This window comes from Myxine glutinosa, chromosome 1, assembly GCF_964187855.1.
Source record: "Myxine glutinosa chromosome 1, kmMyxGlut1.1, whole genome shotgun sequence".
Classification (NCBI taxonomy): Eukaryota; Metazoa; Chordata; class Myxini; order Myxiniformes; family Myxinidae; genus Myxine; species Myxine glutinosa.
The window spans coordinates 240,333,232-240,357,850 of NC_136261.1; the positions used below are offsets into that span (position 1 = coordinate 240,333,232).

The 24,619-nt window shown below is 42.3% G+C and overlaps 1 protein-coding gene across 5 annotated transcripts in view; it reads right to left on the reverse strand.

Moving 5' to 3' along the window:
• The window catches only part of LMF1 (lipase maturation factor 1), a 52,089-nt gene extending 28,043 nt beyond the window's left edge, over positions 1–24,046 (reverse strand). The window contains exons 1-4 of one of the 5 annotated variants that reach the window (XM_068129052.2): positions 23,890–24,046; positions 23,322–23,655; positions 14,402–14,608; positions 11,163–11,279 (exon numbers count right to left, since the gene is read on the reverse strand). In XM_068129052.2, the coding sequence (XP_067985153.2) occupies positions 11,163–11,279; positions 14,402–14,608; positions 23,322–23,589 (592 nt within the window). In that variant the 5' untranslated portion in view covers positions 23,590–23,655; positions 23,890–24,046. Of the gene's footprint in view, positions 1–11,162; positions 11,280–14,394; positions 14,609–23,321; positions 23,656–23,889 lie in introns of those variants that run through there. The other 4 variants (XM_078785424.1, XM_078785420.1, XM_068129059.2 and 1 more) reach the window with 4 other exon arrangements.
• Between the last annotated feature and the right edge of the window lie 573 nt (positions 24,047–24,619).

A 24,619-nucleotide genomic window follows, 5' to 3' on the forward strand; every position in this document is an offset into this window, starting at 1 on the left:
TTCAAGCAGGCTATCGTGGCAGGCGTCCCCTGAGAAAGCCACGCCTGACCAGACAACACTGCCAGCGCCGATTGCAGTGGGCCAGAGAGCACAATCAATGGCAGCAAGGACACTGGAATCACCTGATCTTCAGTGACGAGTCTAGATTTCTGGTCTATCGTCAAGATGGCCGCGTCCGAGTGCGCATACAAGTGCATGAAGCCTACAACAAAGATTGTATAGTGCCAAGAGTCCAAGCTGGAGGTGGTGGGGTGACCGTTTGGGCTGCTTTACATGCAGGGGGCAAAACTGACCTGGTTGCTCTGAATGGAAACCTGAACCAGTTCAAGTACAGGGCCATTCTGGAAGAAACATTGGTTCCATTTGCTCGTGCAGCCTTTCGAGGAAACGTTGTCTTCCAAGATGACAATGCACGGCCTCATCGTGCTCGCATGATCCAACACTTTCTTGCTGACCGTGGTGTAGAGCATATGGAGTGGCCTGCCATGTCCCCGGATATGAATCCGATGGAGAACTTGTGGGCAGAATTAACGCATCAAATCGACCACTTGGACCAGCAGCCGACCTCTGTGCGTGAATTGCAGCAGGCTATTGTCACTGCATGGCAAGCGATTCCTGTCCAAACCTTGGCAAATCTCATGAACAGCATGCCTCAACGTGTACGTGCTCTCCTGAATGCTTGTGGGGGTTACACAAAGTACTGAACTGTAATTTTACTGTCCGTAATCCCAGTCGTAATTTAACTTTTGTTAAAAAATTTTTTGGCTAATGTGCAAAATAAAGAGATACTTCTGGAAAACGTACAGAAGTTTAACACAGTACTGTCCATGAATTGAGTTCGATATCAGTTTACATCACTTTCAAGGATCAATTTATTTGTTTCGAAATGTCAAATGTGGTTTTTGCTTCTTTTAAAGGTGACATTAACAAAATCGAGAATAATTTCAACATAATTCCAATGAACTTTTGGTTCTAAGACATCTTGAAAAGTAAGTTCACCCCCACAAAAAAAATATTCCATATTAAATGCCAAGTCTGTATATGTATGTATATATATATATATATATATATATATATATATATATATATATATATATATATATATATATATATATATATATATATATATATATATATATATATATATATATACAGACTTGGCATTTAATATGGAATATTTTTTTGGTGGGGGTGAACTTACTTTTCAAGATGTCTTGGAACCAAAAGTTCATTGGAATTATGTTGAAATTATTCTACATTTTGTTAATGTGACCTTTAAAAGAAACAAAAACCACATTTGACATTTCGAAACAAATAAATTGATCCTTGAAAGTGATGTAAACTGATATCGAACTCAATTCATGGACAGTACTGTGTTAAACTTCTGTACGTTTTCCAGAAGTATCTCTTTATTTTGCACATTAGCCCAAATTTTTTTTAACAAAAACAAAAGTTAAATTACGACTGGGATTACAGACAGTAAAATTACAGTTCAGTACTTCGTGTAACCCCCACGAGCATTCAGGAGAGCACGTACACGTTGAGGCATGCTGTTCACGAGATTTGCCAAGGTTTGGACAGGAATCGCTTGCCATGCAGTGACAATAGCCTGCTGCAATTCACACACAGAGGTCGGCTGCTGGTCCAAGTGGTCGATTTGACGCGTTAATTCTGCCCACAAGTTCTCTATCAGATTCATATCCGGGGACATGGCAGGCCACTCCATATGCTCTACACCACGGTCAGCAAGAAAGTGTTGGATCATGCGAGCACGATGAGGCCGTGCATTGTCATCTTGGAAGACAAAGTTTCCTCGAAAGGCTGCACGAGCAAATGGAGGGCAATGTTTCTTCCAGGATGGCCCTGTGCTTGAACTGGTTCAGGTTTCCATTCAGAACAACCAGGTCAGTTTTGCCCCCTGCATGAAAAGCAGCCCAAACGGTCACCCCACCACCTCCAGCTTGGACTCTTGGCACTATACAATCTTTGTTGTAGGCTTCATGCACTTGTCTGCACACTCGGAAGCGACCATCTTGACGATAGACCAGAAATCTAGACTCGTCACTGAAGATCACGTGATTCCAGTGTCCTGGCTGCCATTGACGGTGCTCTCTGGCCCACTGCAATCGGCGCTGGCGGTGTTGTCTGGTCAGGCGTGGCTTTCTCAGGGGACGCCTGCCACGATAGCCTGCTTGAACCAGTCGTTGGTTGACTCGCCTTCTGGATACAGGCACATTTGTCAGTTGCTGCCACTCAGCCCTAAGCCGATTAGCTGACTTGGTACGGCCATTGCAGACTAACCGGTGCAGCTGGCGATCATCACTCCTTGTGGTTCTGCGTGGACGTCCTAGCCTCGGTATTGGAGTAGGGACACCCCTCTGAGCATTTCGTTTCAGGATCTTTGACACCTGACCTTGAGTGATGCCATACTGCCGAGCAATAGCGCGCTGTTTCATGCCGTAATTTCGTAAAGCCACCACTCCATGACAAACAGCATTGTCGAGTTGACGGACCATCTGCAGAGGAAGCAGCAATAACTTTTGGAGACGTGCAGCAGTTGATTTCCACTAATACAGAACGCAACAACCCTTATATACCCGATTGTGAAGCCAATCGTCAAATGTACCTGTCCTTACATTTTGTCACGCCACCTGTGATATAATCCTGTTATTGACTTCTTGCTGCGAAAGACAATCAGTGACATGGTTCTTTTAACAAATAAATCACCAAAGTGTAAAGGAAACTCACTAGGTTGATATACTGAGTTAAGAAAGTAAACCCAAGTCAAGAAAAAAAAAATATTCCATATTAAATGCCAAGTCTGTATATATATATATATATATATATATATATATATATATATATATATATATATATATATATATATATATATATATATATATATATATATATATATATATATATATATATATATATATATGTATATATATATATATATATATATATATATGTATATATACATACATATATATATATATATATGTATATATACATACATATATACATATATATATGTATATATACATACATATATGTATACATACATATATATATATATACATACATATATGTATACATACATATATATATATATATATATATATATATATGTATACATACATACATATATATATATATATATATATATATATATATATATATATATATCTATATATATATACTAGCAGAGGTACCCGGCTTTGCACGGGGAGTGGGAGGAGGAGGGGAGGGGGGAAGAGGAGGGGAGGGGAACGCTAATTTTAAAACCCGAATTTTTTAAATGTTTATGTCTCCGTGACATTCCTGGGACCATCCCGAGTCGAACAGTACTTTCCGCTCGCAAATCCGTCCACGGGTTCTCGAGATCTTAGAGATTGTAGACCCGAAGTTTTTTTAATTTTAAGGTGTGCTGTAGTCAGAAGCGCTAGAAGCGCTGCGCTCCCTCCCTTCGAATCCCTCTCTCTTCTGCTAGTGCTAATAATACGCTAATTTTAAAACCCGAAATTTTTTAAATGTTTATGTCTCCGTGACATTCCTGGGACCATCCCGAGTCGAACAGTACTTTCCGCTCGCAAATCAGTCCACGGGTTCTCGAGATCTTAGAGATCATAGATAGAGGCCAACTCTACTTTATATATATAGATATATATATATATATATATATATATATATATATATATATATATATATATATATATATATATAAATAAAATATGTACTTTTGTTTTTAGAATTGGTGCATCTGATGCAATAGAGATGCTACTTTTGGAGACAGTGGCCCAGTTGCATAAAATTCCCTCTTCCTTCAGAAAAGATTCCCCTTAAGGTACACTGTGATTACTTCGTGAAATATTTTCTTGAGAGATGTTGCATAAACAACCCTTATAGTGTAGCAGCATAGCAAACCTGTTGTGCATTTTGTGATACAAGCACCAAATTTGGCACAAATGTACATTAATATGTTGCGAACATTTTCAGATATTGGGCCACTTGAAATTCCGTAATTTTTTTTTTCAATTTTTTTCAAATTTCGTAATTTCAAATTTTTCGGGTGACACCGTCACAATTTCGGTCTTCGAGGCCGGCCGATATAGTGGGGTGGCTTAGCCCAAATATTCAAAAGAATTGTGCATTTTGTGATACAAGCACCAAATTTGGCACAAATGTACATTAATATGTTGCGAACATTGTGTGGTCAGCAATGAAGACGAGAGTCTGAATTACATGTATGCAAAAGACCTTGTGAACCAGTGAAGCAAATACATGGGTAAGCATGAATTAAATCTAGGGCATGATATAATTTCCATGATGTTTACCTCTACACTCAATGGTGGAAGGAGGTAATGTTTTGATCCCAGCTTGTCTGTATGTCTGTTTGTCTGTTAGTCCACAAAATTCCAGACAAAGCTTGTAGTAGTGGTAGTTGTAGTGGTAGTGGTGATAACAGAAATTGTTATATAGAACTGAACTTATATTATTATTATATGCAGAAAATAACTTCATTTCTATATGCCCTGCAGTGGACAGGTTAATTGGTTTATGCACTGAAGGGGTCACCCTGGTGTGCACTGCTGTGTTCTGCCTCACTGAGTTGTTCAGGTATGATGTACTCAGCACAAGCTTCCGGTCGGCCCGGAGGTGGGGGTGCGGGGCCTGTCACGGAACGTCAAAACAAACGGCCTGCCGGGGCCGCCCAAAAGTCGGGCGTGAGGCGCGCGTCCACTAATGGAACGCCTCTCGCTTCCCAGATCGAGGGCCACCTGGTCAGGAGAACCTCGTCCCTTCCGGTCACACTTTGCCTATCGGCCGGCCTCGAAGACCGAAATTGTGACGGTGTCACCCGAAAAATTTGAAATTACGAAATTTGAAAAAATTTGAAAAAAAAAATTACGGAATTTCAAGTGGCCCAATATCTGAAAATGTTCGCAACATATTAATGTACATTTGTGCCAAATTTGGTGCTTGTATCACAAAATGCACAATTCTTTTGAATATTTGGGCTAAGCCGCCCCACTATTAGGAAATCCTCAAGTAAGCATTTCCTTAAGGTTGAGGAAATCCTTAGGAGCCGTTGCTATGCTAGACAACCAATCAGATTGGAGATAGGAAGAGGTACATTGCATTTTGGCATATCACTTCTCGGTACTCCTCTACTCGTGATTAGAGTCTGGTACCCCAAATCTCCGACTGATGTTATGCAGGACCACAGCTGCCATAACGACACAACATGCCCTCTGCGGCGATAAACGTATCCTGCCTTGGAGGCAGTTGAACCTTATTTTCATGGCTCTGAATGTCCTCCCTATGATCGTTTTGGTTCATGTGAGGGCATCATTGTACCGTTCCCTCTGCTCAATCATTGTGATGAGTGAGCGGAGTCATCAACCATGTTTGGCATGGATAGCCACCTTCAACAATAATCGGTCCATTATGTTGTGACTGTTGAATTTGGCAGTGTATAGCAGACTCGCGCCAGATCCGAGAATCATGCATCGCACCAGGGAGTTTGGCAACCAAGTTGATAATCGTTATCTCATGGTCACAGACACACTGCACATTGAAGCAGTGAAATCCTTTGTGATTGATTTTGTATTCGTGTAGGGCTTTTATACGGATGTGCGTGCAGTCAATAACACCGATCACACCCGGGAATCTGTGCATGGAGAAGAAACCGCGCTTCACGTGATGGGAATGTTCCTCAGCCTGGAAGCTGATGAACTCCCGAAAAGGAATTCTGCCAACCTGTGGATGATGTGGCAAACCGTCAATTTGTTGATGTTGATGGTATATACAATCACAGCCTGAAGCTTCCGCAAGCCAGGAACCTCAAAAAAATACAAACTTGTAGCACAACTGGTTGGACGAAATTCCTCTGTGTAGGATGGTCAAGATGTTCATGCAACAGGTCCACCATCTTCTAGTTCCCTGTCCTGTAGAACCGAAATGCTTGGCACAAGTGTTCATCATCATAAACGTAATGAGGGTTGACAAAGGTCTCTGAAAGTACATTTGCGACGTCCTCTTTATGACCAATTTCTTCATCCTCTTTGTGACCAATTTCATCATCCTCATCGTGGTCCTTCTACTCTCATTCTCTCAGTCATTTCCCAAGTCTTTTCACCCCATACTTCCTTGTTTAAATTCTTAACTAAAAAAAACAAAAACAAAAAACAAACATTTCCTTCTTTTCGTTCGTTCATTCTGCGACCACGTGTTTCACCCCCATTTCACCCCCATTTTCACGCCATTCCCTAGATCTGTTTTGCCCTGTTCCTTTTGCTGACAACTTTTGCCCTGTTCACGTGACTCGTGGTTGTCCCTCCAGGCCCTCTCCCCGTTGGTATTTTTGTGAATATTAGATTGTTCTTCACGGTTCTGTTTAAATATGTTTAAACTTTCCCCTGCAGTGTTTTATTCAGTGGTATATTACAACACTCTGTTTTTCTTCCTATTTAAAAGGCTTTTTTCAATTTCCTCTGCAACTCATTCCATTTCAAAAAAATATTCAATCTCTTATAATTCTAAATCACTAAATGCTCTAAATTCAAATTCATTCCACCCCTCCTCTATCGTTCTTAAACGGATCTCAAACTTGAAAATCACAATAAACCCAATTTGTTATCAATGTTCGTCTTTCATTAATCATCCACTTTCTAAACTCTCCCCTTGTCCCTCCCCTCCAAAACTCCCCCAGTGCCCCTCCCCTTCAAAACTCCCACCTAATTCCTCCCCTTCAAATATCCCCCTCTACCATCCCTCTCCAATTCCCCCCCCTCCCACCTCCTTCTCAAAGCTGCCTCCTCCCCACTTCATCTCCCTTCTATCTCATACCTCCACCTCCCCCAACCTTCTACTTTCCTCTGCCCCCCCACCCCCTCAAAGAACCCCTCACTGTGCCTCATGCCATCACTATCAAACCCTTCGTCCTCCTCAACCTTCCCTTTCTTGTAACTCTTCTGTATTCTCTGACACGCTATCAACTGCTCTTCCTACCTCCCCCTCTCATCCTTCATCTGACCCTACCGCTCCGCTCCCCTCTCCTGCACCCGTTGCTCCCCCTCTCTCATTAACGATATGGACCTCAAACATCCGGGGCCTTCGCTCAAACCTGATTGATCTCTCCATTCAGGTTGCTTCTGACAATCCAGACTTGATCTGCTTAACAGAAGCTTTCCTCCTTCAAGATGTCTCTGATTCCTTAATATCTCTTCCTGGTTACTCCCTCCTCCGGTATGATAGACCTGAGCCTCGTCCTGGTGGTGGGGTTGCTATCTTTATCAAAAACTCTCTTCCTCACTCTCCTTGCACTGTCCTCTCTCCACCCAACCCCCAGGAGTACCTCTGGCTACGGCTTCCTCTCCGCTCCCACCTTTTGTTCATACCAGGGCATGCCCGTACTATATATATATCTAAAATTATATCCCCCCCCTCTATTTACATGAAATGGTTTGGTCCAAAGCGAACGGCTTGCGAGTACGGTGACAATCCCCCCCCTCTATTTACATGAAATGGTTTGGTCCAAAGCGAACGGCTTGCGAGTACGGTGACAATCCCCCCCCCCCCCTCTATTTACATGAAATGGTTTGGTCCAAAGCGAACGGCTTGCGGAGTTTGGTAAAGAAATCGCCATAGCGTGCACAAACGCGCAGGAAAGCGAAAGAATCGCAAAGTAGTTTTAATTAGTTTTAAAACATAGTTTAACGCCAACATAGTTTGCCAACGTGAAATAAATGAATACGCTCTCAAATGTGCCGTCCGAGGCAGAGTCTGTTCGCCACGTTCGGCACACGTGATAGCTCGCTGCTCTCTGATTGGTTGAATCGTTTTTTGGACATAGCTCGCTAACTACTTGTCCGATTAATATGAAACCTTGAAAAGGCACATCCTCGGGTCCCCAGCAATATACCTCGCAAGTTTAAAGTATATCGGACCCGTGGTTGTCGAGAAACAGCGGTCACAGACATACAGACATACATACATACATACATACATACATACATACACACAGAGATTACTGGAATTATAGATAGATGTGTTCTGTACTGTCCTCCAAACAGTGATGACTCCATTTACATGTCGCTGTCTACTTCAACTGTCATCATGCCAGCTGGCTGGGTGTGGGTTCCTCTCTCACCAGCCATGGCACCTCAGCAAAGGACTTCTGTGACTCATTGGGACTGACACAATCTGTCAATTTCCCGACCCAGATCTCAGTCAATGGAGTATCTTCTCTTCTAGACTTGGTTATGACAAACTTCCCTGCAAATGTCTGCTGCTCTTCTTCTGCTCCAATCGGGTCTTCCGATCATGTGCTTGTTAAAGTGGACATCTCTCTGGCCATTCTCAGAGAGCCTCCTCAGTGCCGACGAGTCTGGCATTTCACTCAGGCTGACTGGCACGGTCTGCAAGCAGCCATCAATCATCTGGACTGGTCTCCCGTCTCTACTGCCTCTGACATCAATTCTTCCTGGGAATTCTTCCAAAGCAAACTGCTCTCTCCCATGCACAGATTTATCCCATCTCGTTTTCAGTTGTCTTACCCTTCCTCTCGTCCATGGTACACTGAATCCTGTGGTGAGGCAGTTGCCCTGAAACAACTTGCCTTTGCCTCTTGGAAGGCAAATCCAACTGAAGGCAATCTCAGTTCCTTCCACCAAGCTCGGAACAAGTGTGTGTCTACCCTCAGGAGTGCCAGGAAGCACTATCTCTCCACACTCAAGAATGAACTCTCAAACCTGTCTCCTTCCTCCAAATCCTGGTGGCGTCTGGTCAAATCCGTTTCCGGTGTTTGTTCCCCCTCCATCCCCTCCCTCACCTCAAATAGCTACACAGTTGACATTGCACGTGACAAAGCCGAATGCCTCAACTCTGTGTTTGCCTCAAAATCTTGTGTCCCAAACCCATCTTTCTCTGTTCCCACCTTACCCAGTCGCACCCAACTGCTCCTGGACTCTGTGTCCTTCTCTCCTGACAAGGTGGAAAAGTTTTTGTCAAACCTCGAATCTGATTCTGCAACTGGACCAGACGGCATCAGCCCACAGGTCCTAAAATCCTGCTCTGCCGCTCTATCTCACCCTCTCTCTGTTCTTTTCACCCTCTCTTTTGCTCAAGGTCATCTGCCAGCATCTTGGAAATCAGCAAACATTACCGCTTTACACAAAAAATGTGGAAAAACAGATCCTTGCAACTACAGACTAATCAGCCTGCTCCCAATTATCAGCAAAGTCATGGAATCCATCATTGCTTCGGATATCAAATCCTTCCTCTTCTCCAATGGCTTGATCTCCGATCATCAATTTGGATTCAGACCAGGGCATTCTACTCTGGACATGTTGCTTCTGCTGTAGCAACAACGGATGGAGGTACTAAATGCCAAACAGGAAATCAGAGCTGTCTCCCTTGACATATCACGTGTCTTCGATACGGTCTGGCACCCAACTCTGCTTACCAAACTCTCCTCCTATGGTATCCATGGAAATCTCCACGCTTGGCTTGCGGACTTCCTCTCTGGTCGTAGTCAACGTATGGCCCTGAATGGATTTCTCTCATCTCCCCTTCCTGTTCTGGCGGGAGTTCCCCAAGGTAGTGTTCTGGGCCCTGTGCTTTTTCTGGTCTTCATCAATGACCTCTCCGACTCTCTGGAAAACCCTCTCTATCTCTTTGCTGATGACTCCGCTCTCTGCCGCTCCATTCCTCATCCCTCAGATCGGCAGTCTGCAGCCTCCTCACTCTCTGCAGACCTGGACAAAATCACAGACTGGTCAAACAAGTGGAACATGTCTTTCAATCCTGAGAAATCTCACACACTTACTATGTCTCTCCGAAAAGACCAACAGGAAAACCCTCTCATCTACTTTCTCAACAATCCTCTCCAAGAAGTTCTGTTCGCTCAAGCTTTTGGGTCTCACTGTCTGCCATGATCTTTCTTGGCAAAACCACATTAACAAACTGGCCTCCAAAGCCAGTCGCCGACTGGGCATCCTCCGTCGTGCGAAGTCCTTCCTCGGAACACCTGAGCTCCTCACCACATACAAGGCTTTCATCCGCAGCTCAATGGAATACTGTTCCCCCCTCTGGGCCGGTGCTCCTCCTCACACCTAGCTCGACTTCACGCTGTTGAAACCAAAGCTTTCAGAATCATTGGAATCTCCTGCGATGAAGCTAACTCCGAGGGCCTTTCACTCACTCACCGCAGGCAGGTTGGTGGTCTTTCTGTCTTCTACCGACTCCTCTCCGGCCTTGCTCCCCCAGCTCTCTCTGTGCTCTGTCCCCCAAATATTCCTACAGGTCGCACAAGATCTGCCAGCAACCCTCTTATGGTTAAAATGCCAAAATCTATGCTCTCTGCTCACCTTCACTCTTTTATTCCCCTTTTCTCCTGCCTCTGGAACAAACTCCCCCACTCCCTTCAATCCCACTCCTCCCTCCAGGTCTTTAAAACAGCTGTTCACCACCATCTCATTGGAATCTTCCCCCATCCAAAAACTTGATCTTTTCTACCCCCGCGAATTCACCCCAGATACACTTTTTCGAAATTCCAACTTCTTTCCTGGAAGTCCTTGCAGTGTCCATACGTTTTATACCTCTCCCACCTCCCCCCAAGCCCTCTCCCTCCCACAGTTCTCTCGATGTCCCTGCTCTCAAATGTTGTGTTTGTGTCCTTCGCCCTCTCTCCCCATCTTGTCTACTGCTCCCCTTATTTTGTGTTTTATGTGTTGGTTTGTGTCGGTTTGACTTTTGTGTGATTAATGTTCGCTCTTTCACGAGCCTCGATCTTGTACACAAAAAAAAGAACAACAACAAAAAAAAAATCCTCTTTGTGACCAATTTCATCATCCTCTTTGTGATCAATTTCCATAAAGAGCGCCATTTGGAAACTCAAACGTTGATGTTTAAGGACGAGAGGTAAGGACGGGTGGGGGGGGGGAGGGGGGTTCCGTTGGGTTTAGGGAAAGTTTTGAGGAAAACCTGAAGAATATTCAAATATGCAATGATCCTCAAGGATGCCCTTAAGGGGAAACTTGAGGGAATATTTAAGTAAATCCTCAAATCTTTCCTTAAGATTGCTTGATGCAATCGGGCCGATATCTTTGACATGCATCCTTGCCACTGTTGGTATTGTAATAAGGAATGGAACTTACCAAAGGAGTACCAGACTTGTCCCACATTAACAAGCGAGTGGTAGAGAACCCAAAGCGTTGCCATTAGTGGCATGTTGGCCCTCCCTGTAAGTAGCACAAAACTTGAGAGTACGAGGCCTGCAAAGCACATCAGTATTATATATCACAACTTGCTCCGCTTCAAGTCAATCTTCCATCCAACAACTTGTGAAACCAAATTGCACAATGCTTGATAAATGATATTTGAAACTTACTGAGTAGGAGTTTTGGTCCTGGCAGGTTTAAAAATTCTGTGCTTGAAGCTCCAAAAGAGTAGTGCTTGCACAAACTGTTCACATTAGGCCAAGTTTAAAAAAAAGTAATGCTAAATTCCCAGAGAAATTGGAAGAACGAGGATCTCTCTTGCTGGTATTGGCTGCAGTTCAATCCTGCGGAGATGCAGGGGCTGTATCTCTGCTAAGCTCATGCCTAATGGGCGGTGCCTTGCTGGTCTATCAAGCTAGGAGGTATAACACACACACACACACACACACACACACACACACACACACACACACACACACACACACACACACACACACACCTGTTCTCTGTATCTCTTTGACCATTGCAAATTGACCTCCAGTGTTTTGCACATGTCTGTATTAGAGGTTCCATTACCAAAACTACACGGAAATAGTTTGTTTCAAAAGATTATAAGCAAGTAATCGCAAGCAAGTTCATCGTTTGTTTTTTTTATTTTCTTACAACCACGTTGATTGGTTTTAGTTTTGTTTTTGAATTTCCTCCACAAGCAGGCATTGATTGGTTGAGTGTTCAAATATTAATCCATGATACCAGTGATACCCTTAACAAGACGTCTGATCCACCAACACTAGTTTGAACCACCATGGGCATCGAACCCACAACAGTGGTGAAAGCAGCGAGGCTTCAGCCATTTCAGCAATGTGGGTACCTTAGATAGTCACTTAGTGATGTCAATCTAAACAGGATAATTTTAGTAGAAACTGTTTTATCCGGAATGGTCAATACAAAATGGTGTTACAATATTTTGAGTTAATGGATGTCATTAATTAAAACAAATAAATTATTATTTTATTGATGGTGTGTTACGTTGCACCCTAACCGCAACAGCTAACCCTAATTATCCCTTTTCCCTTGATCTCTGTGTATTTTAACTCGCCCTCGACAACCAATGGCAGGAGCCATGTGGCCCATGGCATAAACAAGCAAAATGCAGTTCAATCTGTCTGTCTATTTATTGTTGTGAACGTGAAATAAAAAATACGACCACGGATCCTGAATCTCACCTGGATCAGGAGCAACAAACAGTCAATGACATCATAAAATGTGAAAAATTTGGTCATGCGCAGAATCTGGTCACGTGATTGGTTGAATGGAAGCCCTCTCGATGCTGATTACTGTGATACATGTTTACAGGTCATGTTTTTACAGGTTGCAGGTCATGTTTTTACAGGTTGCAAGTCATTTTTTTTACAGGTTGCAGGTCATTTTTTTACAGGTTGTAGGTCATGTTTTTGGCTGAGGGCATAGCCGTGCTGCTGATGCAACGCCCCCTGTAGGTTAGGGCATTTTTTTAGCGTTTTAGGCCTGATGCCAACCAGTTAATGAGTGCAGATTTTGATGCGGTCAATATACCTTTGTTAGGCATCAGATATGAAGCTTGTGGCCAAGTTTCATGAAAATTATTTGTTTGGTTCAAGCGATAATGACTGGTGTTTACAGACTCACTCACTCACTGACTTACCTATGGACATTGCTCGATCGCATAAGCTCACCGGACTAAAGTCAAGGTGAGCTAAAAAAAAAAAAAAACAGAGAGGTATCACATATCTGCTCTTACACGAGCCTCGACTTTGTATTCCAAAAAATTTGAGAATTATGTGCATGCTGATTATATAATCCCACTTTGGGAGTTTAACCACACCCCCTTTCATTCTGTATATTTGGATTCATCATATGCAGCCATGAGAATGATCTGCATATGTGAGAACAGATGTTAAAAGCTGAGCAGGATTGGACTGGAAGCTGGAATTTTCAAGTTCAGAAGATGGGAAAATTTAGGGCTCCCTTTTACATTTGGGTTACTGTACTAGTGTACTGTATTTATGTCTCTGCTTACTTCATTCATAGGGGTTTTCACTAAATAATTTTCTGTGTCTGAGACCTCATGTTAACATGTTCAAAAGCAATTTTGAATGAATAAACTTAAAGTATTCAGCAAACATGTTTGGCTTTTAGGAGAGCAACTCATGATGTTGTCACAGGCCTGCCTCAAAACTCGGCTAAGTGAAAAAAAAATTTTTAGTCCAAAACCACCAGGAAAATTCCACCGTTTTAATTTATTTTTGGACATGATTTTTTTCCCCCAGAAAACGAATCTTCTGTTATTTGGATGTCCGGAAAAAAGAGGTTCTACTGGAAAGCGTAAATATCTTTCTTTTCTAAAATATTACATAAAATTGCCCCAAATGACTGACTCATCTCTTGAGGTTGTAGTTCAGACCTCCGCTAATTTGAGGGGGCCCCCTTGGAGCTACCCTGATTGGTGATTTCAGCTTTACCAAATCGAAAAATCTAAGACGCAGCGATCCTGCGGGCCATCGAGTAGAGGGCTGTATAGAGTCTCAGAGTCAGAGCAATCGCAGGGTATATAAGGGACGAGTACAGATCCAAAGTTAAGAGGGTAACCCCCCTGGGGGCCCTCATTATCCGAAATCCCCAAAAATTGAAGCCTGCGCGATTGTGCAGCCTACTGTCCTGTATTCATTTGTCAAGTTTCAGAACAGGTTATAAGGCCAGGCTATAAGGGAGGGGTATTAAAAATAGCAAAAAGTTAACGGACGAACGGACTGACAGATATCCAGACATCAAGCCCCATTTTACAAGTTATCGCTTTGAGAATCGAGATGAGATGACCTAAAAATCAATTTTTTTGCAATGCCAATAAAACCAAAATGGATAATGATAATAACACCTTTTTGGATAAACTTGGCATGAGAAGAAATACAGAGCCTAACTAACATACATGAATGTTGCTTTTATGACGATTTTGTTGAATATCAAGTAATCTGGGAAGTAAGTTGCCATGAATTCATAACAAGGTAAGTAAGTTGTCAAGAAGCCTTATGTTAGCATCCTCCTTATATGGATAAGTTATAGAAGCACCATTGATCTTACTGAAAACAGTTTCACAGATTAAGAACACTCCACATGAGCTGTGAATAACAACCTCAGACCTAGAACGGCAATAAAATCGAGGCTCCAGTTGATGGAATGTTCGTAGTCGAAAAACCACAGCAATGTTGGGGAGTATCGTAATGTCGCCCAACCAACACCATCACCAACATAGTCCCGCACACGTTGAAGGTACTGGTTAGCTGGCAGAAGACCATTCTGACCCAAAAGAGCCTTATTCTGCTGCAAAGCCACCAAGAAGGCAACACCTGGCTTAGAATAGGGAAATGAAAAAAAACAAAGTACAGAAAACTTCACATTAGTTTTTTTTAAATCAAAACAACTGATGTCACATGCAGACGAAAAAAATCTGTTTTGATCTTATTTCTGAAAATATCCAAAGGGCCAACGTAAATTTAAAAAATAACAATGTTGTAATAAAAATATTACAAGCGAGACTTACTTTTTTGGAATGCGAGACTATTACAACGTACGTGTATGTGTGTGCGTGCGTGTGTGTGTGTGTGTGTGTGTGTGTGTGTGTGTGTGTGTGTGTGTGTGTGTGTTTGAATCAATAATCCGAAGGCAATTTTAAACAATCCAGAGACACGTGATTGCTTAAGGCAGCTTCAAACACAATATGTTATTGTTCCAATTGACAAAGCAAATAATAATATTGCATTTGTATGTAAAACATTCTACATTCAAACACTTTTGGAAGAATTGGGCTTAGACACGGGAATTTCAAAGACCTACAAAATAAGTAACGAGGACAAAACAGACTTGATACAACACCATACAAATCACTCAACGGTGAGAAGACTGTTAGTTCCAGATAAACACCATAAATTACCATTCATTTACTGGATCCCAAAAATGCACAAACACCCTTGTAAGATGAGGTTCATCATCGCAAGTAGAGAATGTAGTTTGAAACCTTTGTCGGGCAGTATAACAGCGGCAATGAAACTAATCTCTAAACGCTTTAAAAACTCCCATGAAAAAGTGAAGTTTTATTCTGGTATTAAGAAATTCTGGATCATTGACAATTCCAAACCGGTAATCGACAGTGTCCACAACATTAATAACAAGGGTAAGGCGAAATGTCTTTCAACTTTTGATTTTTCCACATTGTACACAAACATTCCACATGACAAGCTGGTAACCGCATTGGACAGAGCAATAGATAAAGCATTTGCAGGAGGTAATAAAGTATACATTAATGTATATCAAAACAGAGCACACTGGTCTGTAAAGGATAATCAATATTCATGCAGTTTTTCAAAAAGTAAACTCAAAGAAAGTATTCGATTTCTGCTAAACAACAGTTTCTTTACATTTGGCAACAAGATACTCCAGCAGAAAGTGGGCACACCTACGGGTTCAGATCCGGCCCCTTTCTTTGCAAATTTGTTTCTGCACATGTACGAGTTTGATTGGGTCCAGAACATGTGCAGGAATAAATTAACAACTGTACGAAGATGCCGAAACATCTTCAGGTTCGTTGATGATTTGTTGGCAATTAATGATGGATTTATATTTGAGCAGCTTCATGATGATATATATCCAAAAGAACTTGAATTAAAAAAGGAAAACCAAACTTCCACTTCAGTTTCCTTTTTAGAATTACAAATTGACATCCATAATAATAAATTTCACACCAAATTATTTGATAAACGAGATGCATTTCCATTCCACATTGTCCGAATGCCTTTCTTAGACAGCAACATTCCCAAAAAGCTATTTCATGGTACGGTTGCAGGTGAAATAATTAGGACTGTGAGAGCAACCACACACAGCTCGGAAATGGTCAATAAATTACAACAACTAGTCAGACGTATGTTAGCGCAGGGGGCTACAGTTGGTAGATTAAAACAAGTTTTCTTTAAAATCACAAAACGACACCAAATCGAATTAGTGAAATACAATACGAATAGTAAAAATATTATTCATGAGATCTTTATGTAAATACAGTACAATATAATAATTAAATATACTACAAATCAATGTTGCTAGGAATCAGTGGTTGCTAGGATACGGCAGCATGCCAAAAACCGTTATAAATGACAGTTTGAACATTCGAAATAGAGTTTGATAGAAAGGTAGGTGGTGTGGTCATGCTGTTTGGTCGATTGATGTGTTTAAGGGTAAGATGTGAATGATTTAATGATATTATCATATTATAGAGTGTGTAAGGAAAGTTATAAATATATGATAACACATTAAATCCTATTGCAAGTAAAGTTGGAATAAGTGATGTTGCATTGATGGGTTGACTGACTGCCTGGACGCAACTGAGGTTGTGGATCCACTGATTTACCATCAATTGATGTGGATCCATGATCGAGGTTGTGGATCCGCCGTTTGGAGAGGTCCTGGGCTGAAAGGATCGAAACCTCGAGGAAGAACGGTGCCCAGCTGATGATCCATGCAGTCGGGAAACTAGTCAATTGCTTACAGGTTAAGGTTCTTGCTTTAGGTGGAGAAACTATGTTTGAGGTTTACAATTTAAATAAAGTTGAATATGGGATGTTGTAAAATTAACATCATTGACAACAATCTTTTAAATTATTTAAGTTTAGGAACAACCGATACTTTACAATTAATTAAGTGTGTGTGTGTGTGTGTGTGTGTGTGTGTGTGTGTGTGTGTGTGTGTGTGTGTGTATGTCTGTGAATGAAAGAGAGGGATAGAATTGTGAGGAACAGAAATGAAAAAACGAGATGTGTGTGTGTGTGTGTGTGTGTGTGTGTGTGTGTGTGTGTGTGTGTGTGTGTGTCATTGGTCGTTATCTCAAAATGCAGGTTTCAGAAGGTGTGTGTGTGTGTGTGTGTGTGTGTGTGTGTGTGTGTGTGTGTGTGCATGTAAATTGTTTTTGACTGCTATCCCCACACATGGGTGGGCCTCAGGAGATGGAACGGAGATCTATTGGGTGTCAAAGTATCCACCTCCATGTGTGTGTGTGTGTGTGTGTGTGTGTGTGTGTGTGTGTGTGTGTGTGTGTGTGTGTGTGTGTGTGTGTGTGTGTGTGCTTACAGTGACTCAGTTTTGTTGGCTCGGGCACTTTGAACCTGCCGTTGCTAGCACTAAATCTGTAATTTAAATTGTCTTTTTAACATAATTTTCATCATTTAGACAAAAGAGTGGCAATTTCAAGATGGTTAACCATAATTGTTCTGTTACTAAATGCAAATTGGACTTAGAAATAGGAATAGTACTAGAAATATCAGTGGATGAGAGGGGGTCAAGTTCATACCATTTCCTGTTAGTACAAGGAAGTGGCGGCAGTAGATAACACACACACACACACACACACACACACACACACACACACACACACACACACACACACACACATACACACACACACACACACACACACACACATCTCCTTTTACCAATAGATGCAAAAATCTAGTATCATTTCTTTTGAGGCCCCGGAAGCAAACAAAAAGATATATTTATAACTATAACATCCCTCACAGCTCATACAACTCCCACTCCCATCTGCTCCCCTCTGCCCAAACATACAACAACAACAACAACAACATGCATTTTAAGGCCATTTTCCCTGCTAGAGCGGGGGTTAGCCTTGCAGTCCCCATGACAATCTTCTCCATTTTGTCTCTGCCCAAACATGATTAATAGTAAATAATTTCATTTTAAACTTATCCTGTGCATTGACAAGACCCAGATATAACCTTCCCATCGGTGTGAAGAAGTAACTAAACCTGATATGGTATCTCCCTCAGGGAAATCTGCCCAAATGTTGGTCATGACAGCAATGGCTTTCAAATTGAGACGCCCATTAAATAAATCATCAAGCCTGCCTGGTACACATGAGGAAACCCCACAAAGATTAAAATCCACTCACTGGTAGCAATGGTCGAAGGTTTAGGAAGAATGTGCCCATCTACGAAACTTCAGGCCGTGTACTGGTCGAGGTCCCTGGGAGTTTGCAAAGCAGCTGCAAACTATCAGCTTTTTGGGAGAGTTCAGAAGGTTCTCTAACTATATTGCTGTGCAGTGACACACACCCCTTTCTCGCAGGTGCATTACAAAATATCGTCAGCTTATTTTAGAAGCTGAGTGAGCCATTTTATGTTACAATCCTTATGTGCCTACGTGCGATATACGTTCGGCCGCCCCAATGAACCTCCCTATCCTGCGCTCGCGAGGCGAAAAGCAGGGCTAGGTATTCGGTTGCGTACGTGCGTACATGTGGTGTACTTGCGTATGAGTGGCGTACGTGCGTACGAGTGGCATGTCTGCATTTTAAAAATGCATTTTCTCGGCAAGCATTGGTCCAATTGACAGAAAATTTTACCATAGGAGCGCCTCCGCCTGTACAATTTTTTTACTCATAATTATGACGTCATAGGTCACGTGGTATGGACGCCATCTTGGCAAAACGTTACACCTCTGTATCTCCCAAACTGCTCAATGGAAAAAGTTGAAACAAGGCTCATTATGAAGTACTCCCCATGGGGAATAAGATATGTTGATGATGTCATTGGTACCTTCATTATGACGTCATAACTCGACAAGTATAACACTTCATCTGATTAGTATTAATTTTTTTTCCTCTGCAATTTTTGGTCCGATTGACACAAAATTTTCACCATAGGAGCGCCTCCTCCTGTAGAATATTTTAATGATAATTATGACGTCACAGGTGACGTGGTACAGGCACCATCTTGGAAAAACAGAAAAATGTTGCACCTCCTCTATATCTCCTAAACCGATACATGGAAAAAATTTAAACGGCTCTTTGTAAAGAACTCAGCATGTGGAATAAGTGTTGTTAATGATGACATCATTGGTGATGTAATTATGACGTCATAATTCAACAGGTACAATGCTTAGTCTGATCAGTTTGAAATTTATTGAGTGTGATCGATGCAACAATTATATTAGAGAATATAAATTTATGATGTAATCGCTCACGTGGTCTGGCAGCCATATTGGATCAAACCAAAAAAACATTCAAAAAAAAGAAGAGTTGGTTTGCTCCAATTTGACCATGCAGGGTAAGTATTTTATAAATACCATCGAGTTGCTATGAGTTTCTCTGCATGCACACCAAGCATTCTGGGGTGGTTTATGTCATTTTGAAAGTGGATCCCATATTGGAATAAAATGAAGGTTTTAAAGCCTGTAGAAAAAAAAACCCTTCAATGCACCGTCTTTTGCACCACCTTATTTAACATGCTACATTAGTTCTTCGAGTCTTGTTTGTGTCCTTTAAGATATTCCTAAAAACAGTAAGTTTCCTGTTTGGAATGACTTTCAATTTTGTTCAACTACGAGACAGGCAGGCAGATTTAAAAAAATTACCTTCCTCCTCTGTGCACATGCATGCTCGGGAAGAGATTTTTTTTTTTTTTTTTTTTGTATACTGAATCGAGGCTCGTGGAAGAGCTAACATTTATTTCACAAACAAATCAACCAGACAAACAAAATATACAAAAAGAGGGAGCGGAAGACAAGATGGGGAGAGAAGGGGAAGCATACAACCACAACATTTGAGAGCAGGGAGAAGTGTGGGAGGGAGAGGGCTTGGGGGGAGGAGGCGTGGGAAGGGGGAGGGGGGGGGGGGGAGGAGGCGTGGGAAGGGGGAGGGGGGGAGAGGTATAAAACACAAGGGGACCGAAATTAGCGGGGGTAGAATAGATCAAGGTTTTGGATGGGGGAGGAAAAGAGATGGTGGTGAACAGGTGTTTTAAAGACCTGGAGGGTGGAGTGGGATTGAAGAGAGTGAGGGAGTTTGTTCCAGAGGCGGGAGAAAAGAGGAATGAAGGAGTGAAGGTGAGCAGAAAGTCTTGATTTTGGCAGTTTAACCATAAGAGGGTTGCAGGCAGATCTTGTGCGACCTGTAGTAATATTTGGGGGACAGAGCCCAGAGAGAGCTGGGGGGGCAAGGCCAGAGAGGAGTCGGTAGAAGACGGAAAGACCACCAACCTGCCTGCGGTGAGTGAGTGAAAGGCCCTTGGAGTTAGCATCATCGCAGGAGATTCCAATGATTCTGAACGCTTTGGTTTCAACAGCGTGAAGACGAGCTAGGTGTGAGGCAGGAGCACCAGACCAGAGGGGAGAGCAGTATTCCATAGAGCTGCGGATGAAAGCCTTGTATGTGGTGAGGAGCTCAGGTGTGCCAAGGAAGGACTTCGCACGACAGAGGATGCCCAGTCGGCGACTGGCTTTGGAGGCCAGATTTGAAATGTGGTTTTCCCAGGAAAGATCATGGCAAAAAGTGAGACCCAAAAGCTTGAGTGACAGAACATCTTGGAGAGGATTATTCAGAAAGTGGATGGGAGGGTTGTCCAGTCGGTCTTTTCGGAGAGACATCGTAAGAGTGTGAGATTTATCAGGATTGAAAGACATGTTCCATTTGTTTGCCCAGTCTGTGATTTTGTCCAGGTCTGCAGAGAGTGAGGAGGCTGGAGACTGCCGATCTGAGGGGTGAGGAATGGAGCGACAGAGAGTAGAGTCGTCAGCAAAGAGATGGAGAGGATTTTCAAGAGAGTCAGAGAGAACATTGATGAAGACCAGAAAAAGCACAGGGCCCAGAACACTACCTTGGGGAACTCCAGCCTGAACAGGAAGAGGAGATGAGAGAAACCCATTTAGGGCCACACGTTGACTACAACCAGAGAGGAAGTCCGCCAGCCATGCGTGGAGATTTCCATGGATACCAAAGGAGGAGAGTTTGGTGAGCAGAGCAGGGTGCCAGACCGTATCGAAGGCACGTGAAATGTCAAGGGAGACAGCTCTAATTTCCTGTTTGGCGTTGAGGACCTCCATCCATTGTTGAGAAAGCAGAAGCAGCATGTCCAGAGTAGAGTGACCAGGTCTGAAACCAAATTGATGATCAGAGATCAAGCCATTGGAGAAGAGGAAAGATTTCATATCTGAAGCAATGATGGATTCCATGACTTTGCTGATAATTGGGAGAAGGCTGATTGGTCTGTAGTTGCTAGGATCTGTTTTTGCACCTTTTTTGTGCAAAGTGGTGATGTTGGCTGATTTCCAAGCAGATGGCAGATGACCTTGAGCAAAAGAGAGGGTGAAGTGAACAGAAAGAGGGAGTGAAAGAGCGGAAGAACATGATTTTAGGACCCGTGGGCTGATGCCGTCAGGACCAGTTGCAGAATCAAAGTCGAGGGTTGACAGAAACTTTTCCACCTTGTCAGAAGGAAAGGACACAGAGTCCAGATCCCAAACAATTTGCCAAATTCAGAGCCAAAGTATTGCTAAACTGCAGGTTCGTGTTCCAACTCATGTTCAAAATATAACATCCAATGAAATTATGTGGTTCCTCAATCAGCGACTCACGTCTGTAGATAGACAGACAGATAGAGTGGACCAATTGTTTAACCCAGCTTTGCACTTCATGCACGGGGTAACAAGGAAAGACTAAGCTGCACAAATAAGAGTTGATGCAACATAGAGAAAGATTTACCAAGGGAAACAACAAGATGAGATCATCAAGCACTTGGAATGTGGAATGACTGACTTGCAAAGCCTTAGAACGTGCCAACCAATGCATTCGTATGAAGATAAATGGCAGATGCCTGCTCCATTATAGGCCAACGATCCCAAATTCTCCTTTTTGGCCAATTATTTTGCCCCTGGATTCCGCAAAAAGTAAAATCCTGTACACTGATTAAATTATTTGTTAAGATTCCAAGACAGCACCTTCTCTTTTTCACTTATTAAAGATTGCCAGGCTTTACTCTATGGTCTCATCCATCCACCTGGCTTTTCAGATCTCTGCACATCCCCAACTTGGTGTCATCGGTGGTCATCAGTTTATCCATTCCCTTTTTAAAAGCTTATTCATGCTTATGTCCTAAAAAAGCCTAGTGTTGGCTTAGCGGTTAGGGTGCAGGCTTGGGATCCTAGGACCCTGGGTTCGAATCCCGGTCGATCGCTGAATTAACGCCAGGCCCAGGGGGATTGACTCAGCCTGTCATCCTTCTGAGGAGGGCAAATTGAGTACCAGTTCACTGGTATTTAGTGTCTGTCGCAAGAGGCGACTAACAGGGTTGGTGGCAGGAAGGGCATCCGGCCGTAAAACATTCCTTCAAAAAGGGGACCACGGTGCCCATAAAAGGCCAACCCCTGCTCTGCGGGGGAAATGGCCTCTAAAAGTGGTTCATGCTTTTGTCCTAAGTGTGGTTTCTTTCGTGATAAAGAATGTAAATACAGTATTATGGTTATTAACAATGGGATGGACATTATAGAGTTCATTGTCATTTCGTATCAACCTCCATGTCAGTATAATATTTATATTGATGACATCATCAAATGTCACCTAAATCGATACATAAAACCAAGACTTTGGTCCAAAAACATCAACAACAATGCAAATGCAATATCTTGATAAATCAGTCTGGAAGAACAAATTAAATCCATCACTGTACTAGTACTACTGAGAAAATCATGTCACAATGATTAGTTTCACCCTTCATGTTGGTCTTCAGTATGGTATGCACCATTAAAACATTCATGAAACCAGAACGGCACTCGGTAGTGAGCATACCTCCTCCAGGCTGAACAGTTTATGGTTTGTATTGCACTGACAGGTCAGATCTGGATCCGACATGAACCAAAACCGAATCGGCTTGTTCTTGTCACCTTACCAACTCGTCCACTAAGTTTTGTCATAAGTCATCGGCAACTTTTTTTGAAATATCATGTTACATATCGGTTTTTTCCCTTTCTCTCAATGGTGAAGAATCGCTTAAAAATTATCTGAATCAGATCCGGATTTGAATCTTCACCAAAATCTAACCATTTCGACCTTATCACATACCCAACCTCACAATCAAATTCCGTCCGAATCTTTACACAACTTTTTGAGATCTGTTCACAAACTGACAGACAGACAGACAGACAGACAGACAGGGGTGAAGACACCTGGTGTGGGAGGTAACAATTTTAGGCTTTTTAACCAATTGTGTGGAATATTGTACTCACAGTATATAAAGGCAAGCGCGCGCAGGATGACCAAGCGGCAGAGCCAGTATGATCCGGGCTGTGATTCCTGGCATCTGCTGCTGTGTTCAGGTTCAGATGTGGAAATGGGGTTGGAGCTGGATCTTCCACTCGAGTCAGAGCTAGATGGGACATCACTTAACATGGATCCCACATGACGTCTTCTTAGGTCACTGCCCATATCTGCTGACATTTTCTCTTTCGTCTTGTCCCTCTTTTCCTCGTGTAAATCACCCCCTGAATCTTCCATCCTCTCTTCTTTTTTCCACTGCGTCGCTCCTCCTGTAATTCTTTCTCCTTTTTTAATTATTCATTCCTGCCGTGACAAGACAGATTACATGCAGCAGACACCGAATGACCGAATACAAGTTATATTGCATGTTTTTTTAAAAACACTTTCAGCCACATCAAGACACAGGTAGCTTTGATTTTGAAAACAAATGGTGTAAACCTCGTTCCGTGGCACGTACAAACTGTTCAACACGTGGTATGTTTTATTGTATACTCGAGGACGGTGGTTTGTTTGTGTATAACATGTAAGAAACACTACCTGGTGGAAGGGAGCTTAACCGCCGCCACCATAAGTTTCAAAAGTCATGTGAACTTGAGTTTGGAGTGTTGGACTTGGACACGCACGTCGCACGTTGACGTAACTCCGACGACGACACGGAAATCAAACAACCGGAAATAGTATGGCAGTGTCATACAATTAGCTACGTCTTACAATCAATATAAAAAATACCTATAATCGGATTTTGTTAATAATCTATTTTGAAAAAATGAAAAATTGGAAATATTTTCTTACCGTTGAATAATAATAAATTTTCTGTAACATAAATGGTATATGTAAAACTGCCCGCAGTTTAGGGGAATCCAGCCACGGTTTTCCCTCAATATTTTGTTACACCGCAAAGTTTAAGTTTTCTTCACTCTTTTGACAGACATTCTCCATTTATTAACAACTTTCCCAAACTATTTGATGTTTGAAAACTTTCATTTCAAACTCGATGTCGGCCACATATTGTTGAGCTACAGCAGTTCATGCAATATTATACATACTTGCTCCATGCGCCTCACCACACGTCGTTTCAGAGGGATCTGCATCTTTGACCATTTCGGTGTCTTTTGGGTCTTCAGGATTTTTTGCATATTCAGGGTCTTCAGGGTCTTTGGTGTCTTCGGAGGCTTTTGGGTCTTAAGGGTCTTTTGTTCCTCTGGGTCTTTAAGGGTCTTCAGGGTGTTTTGTGTCTTCGTATTAAGGTGTCTTTTTAAGGGTATTC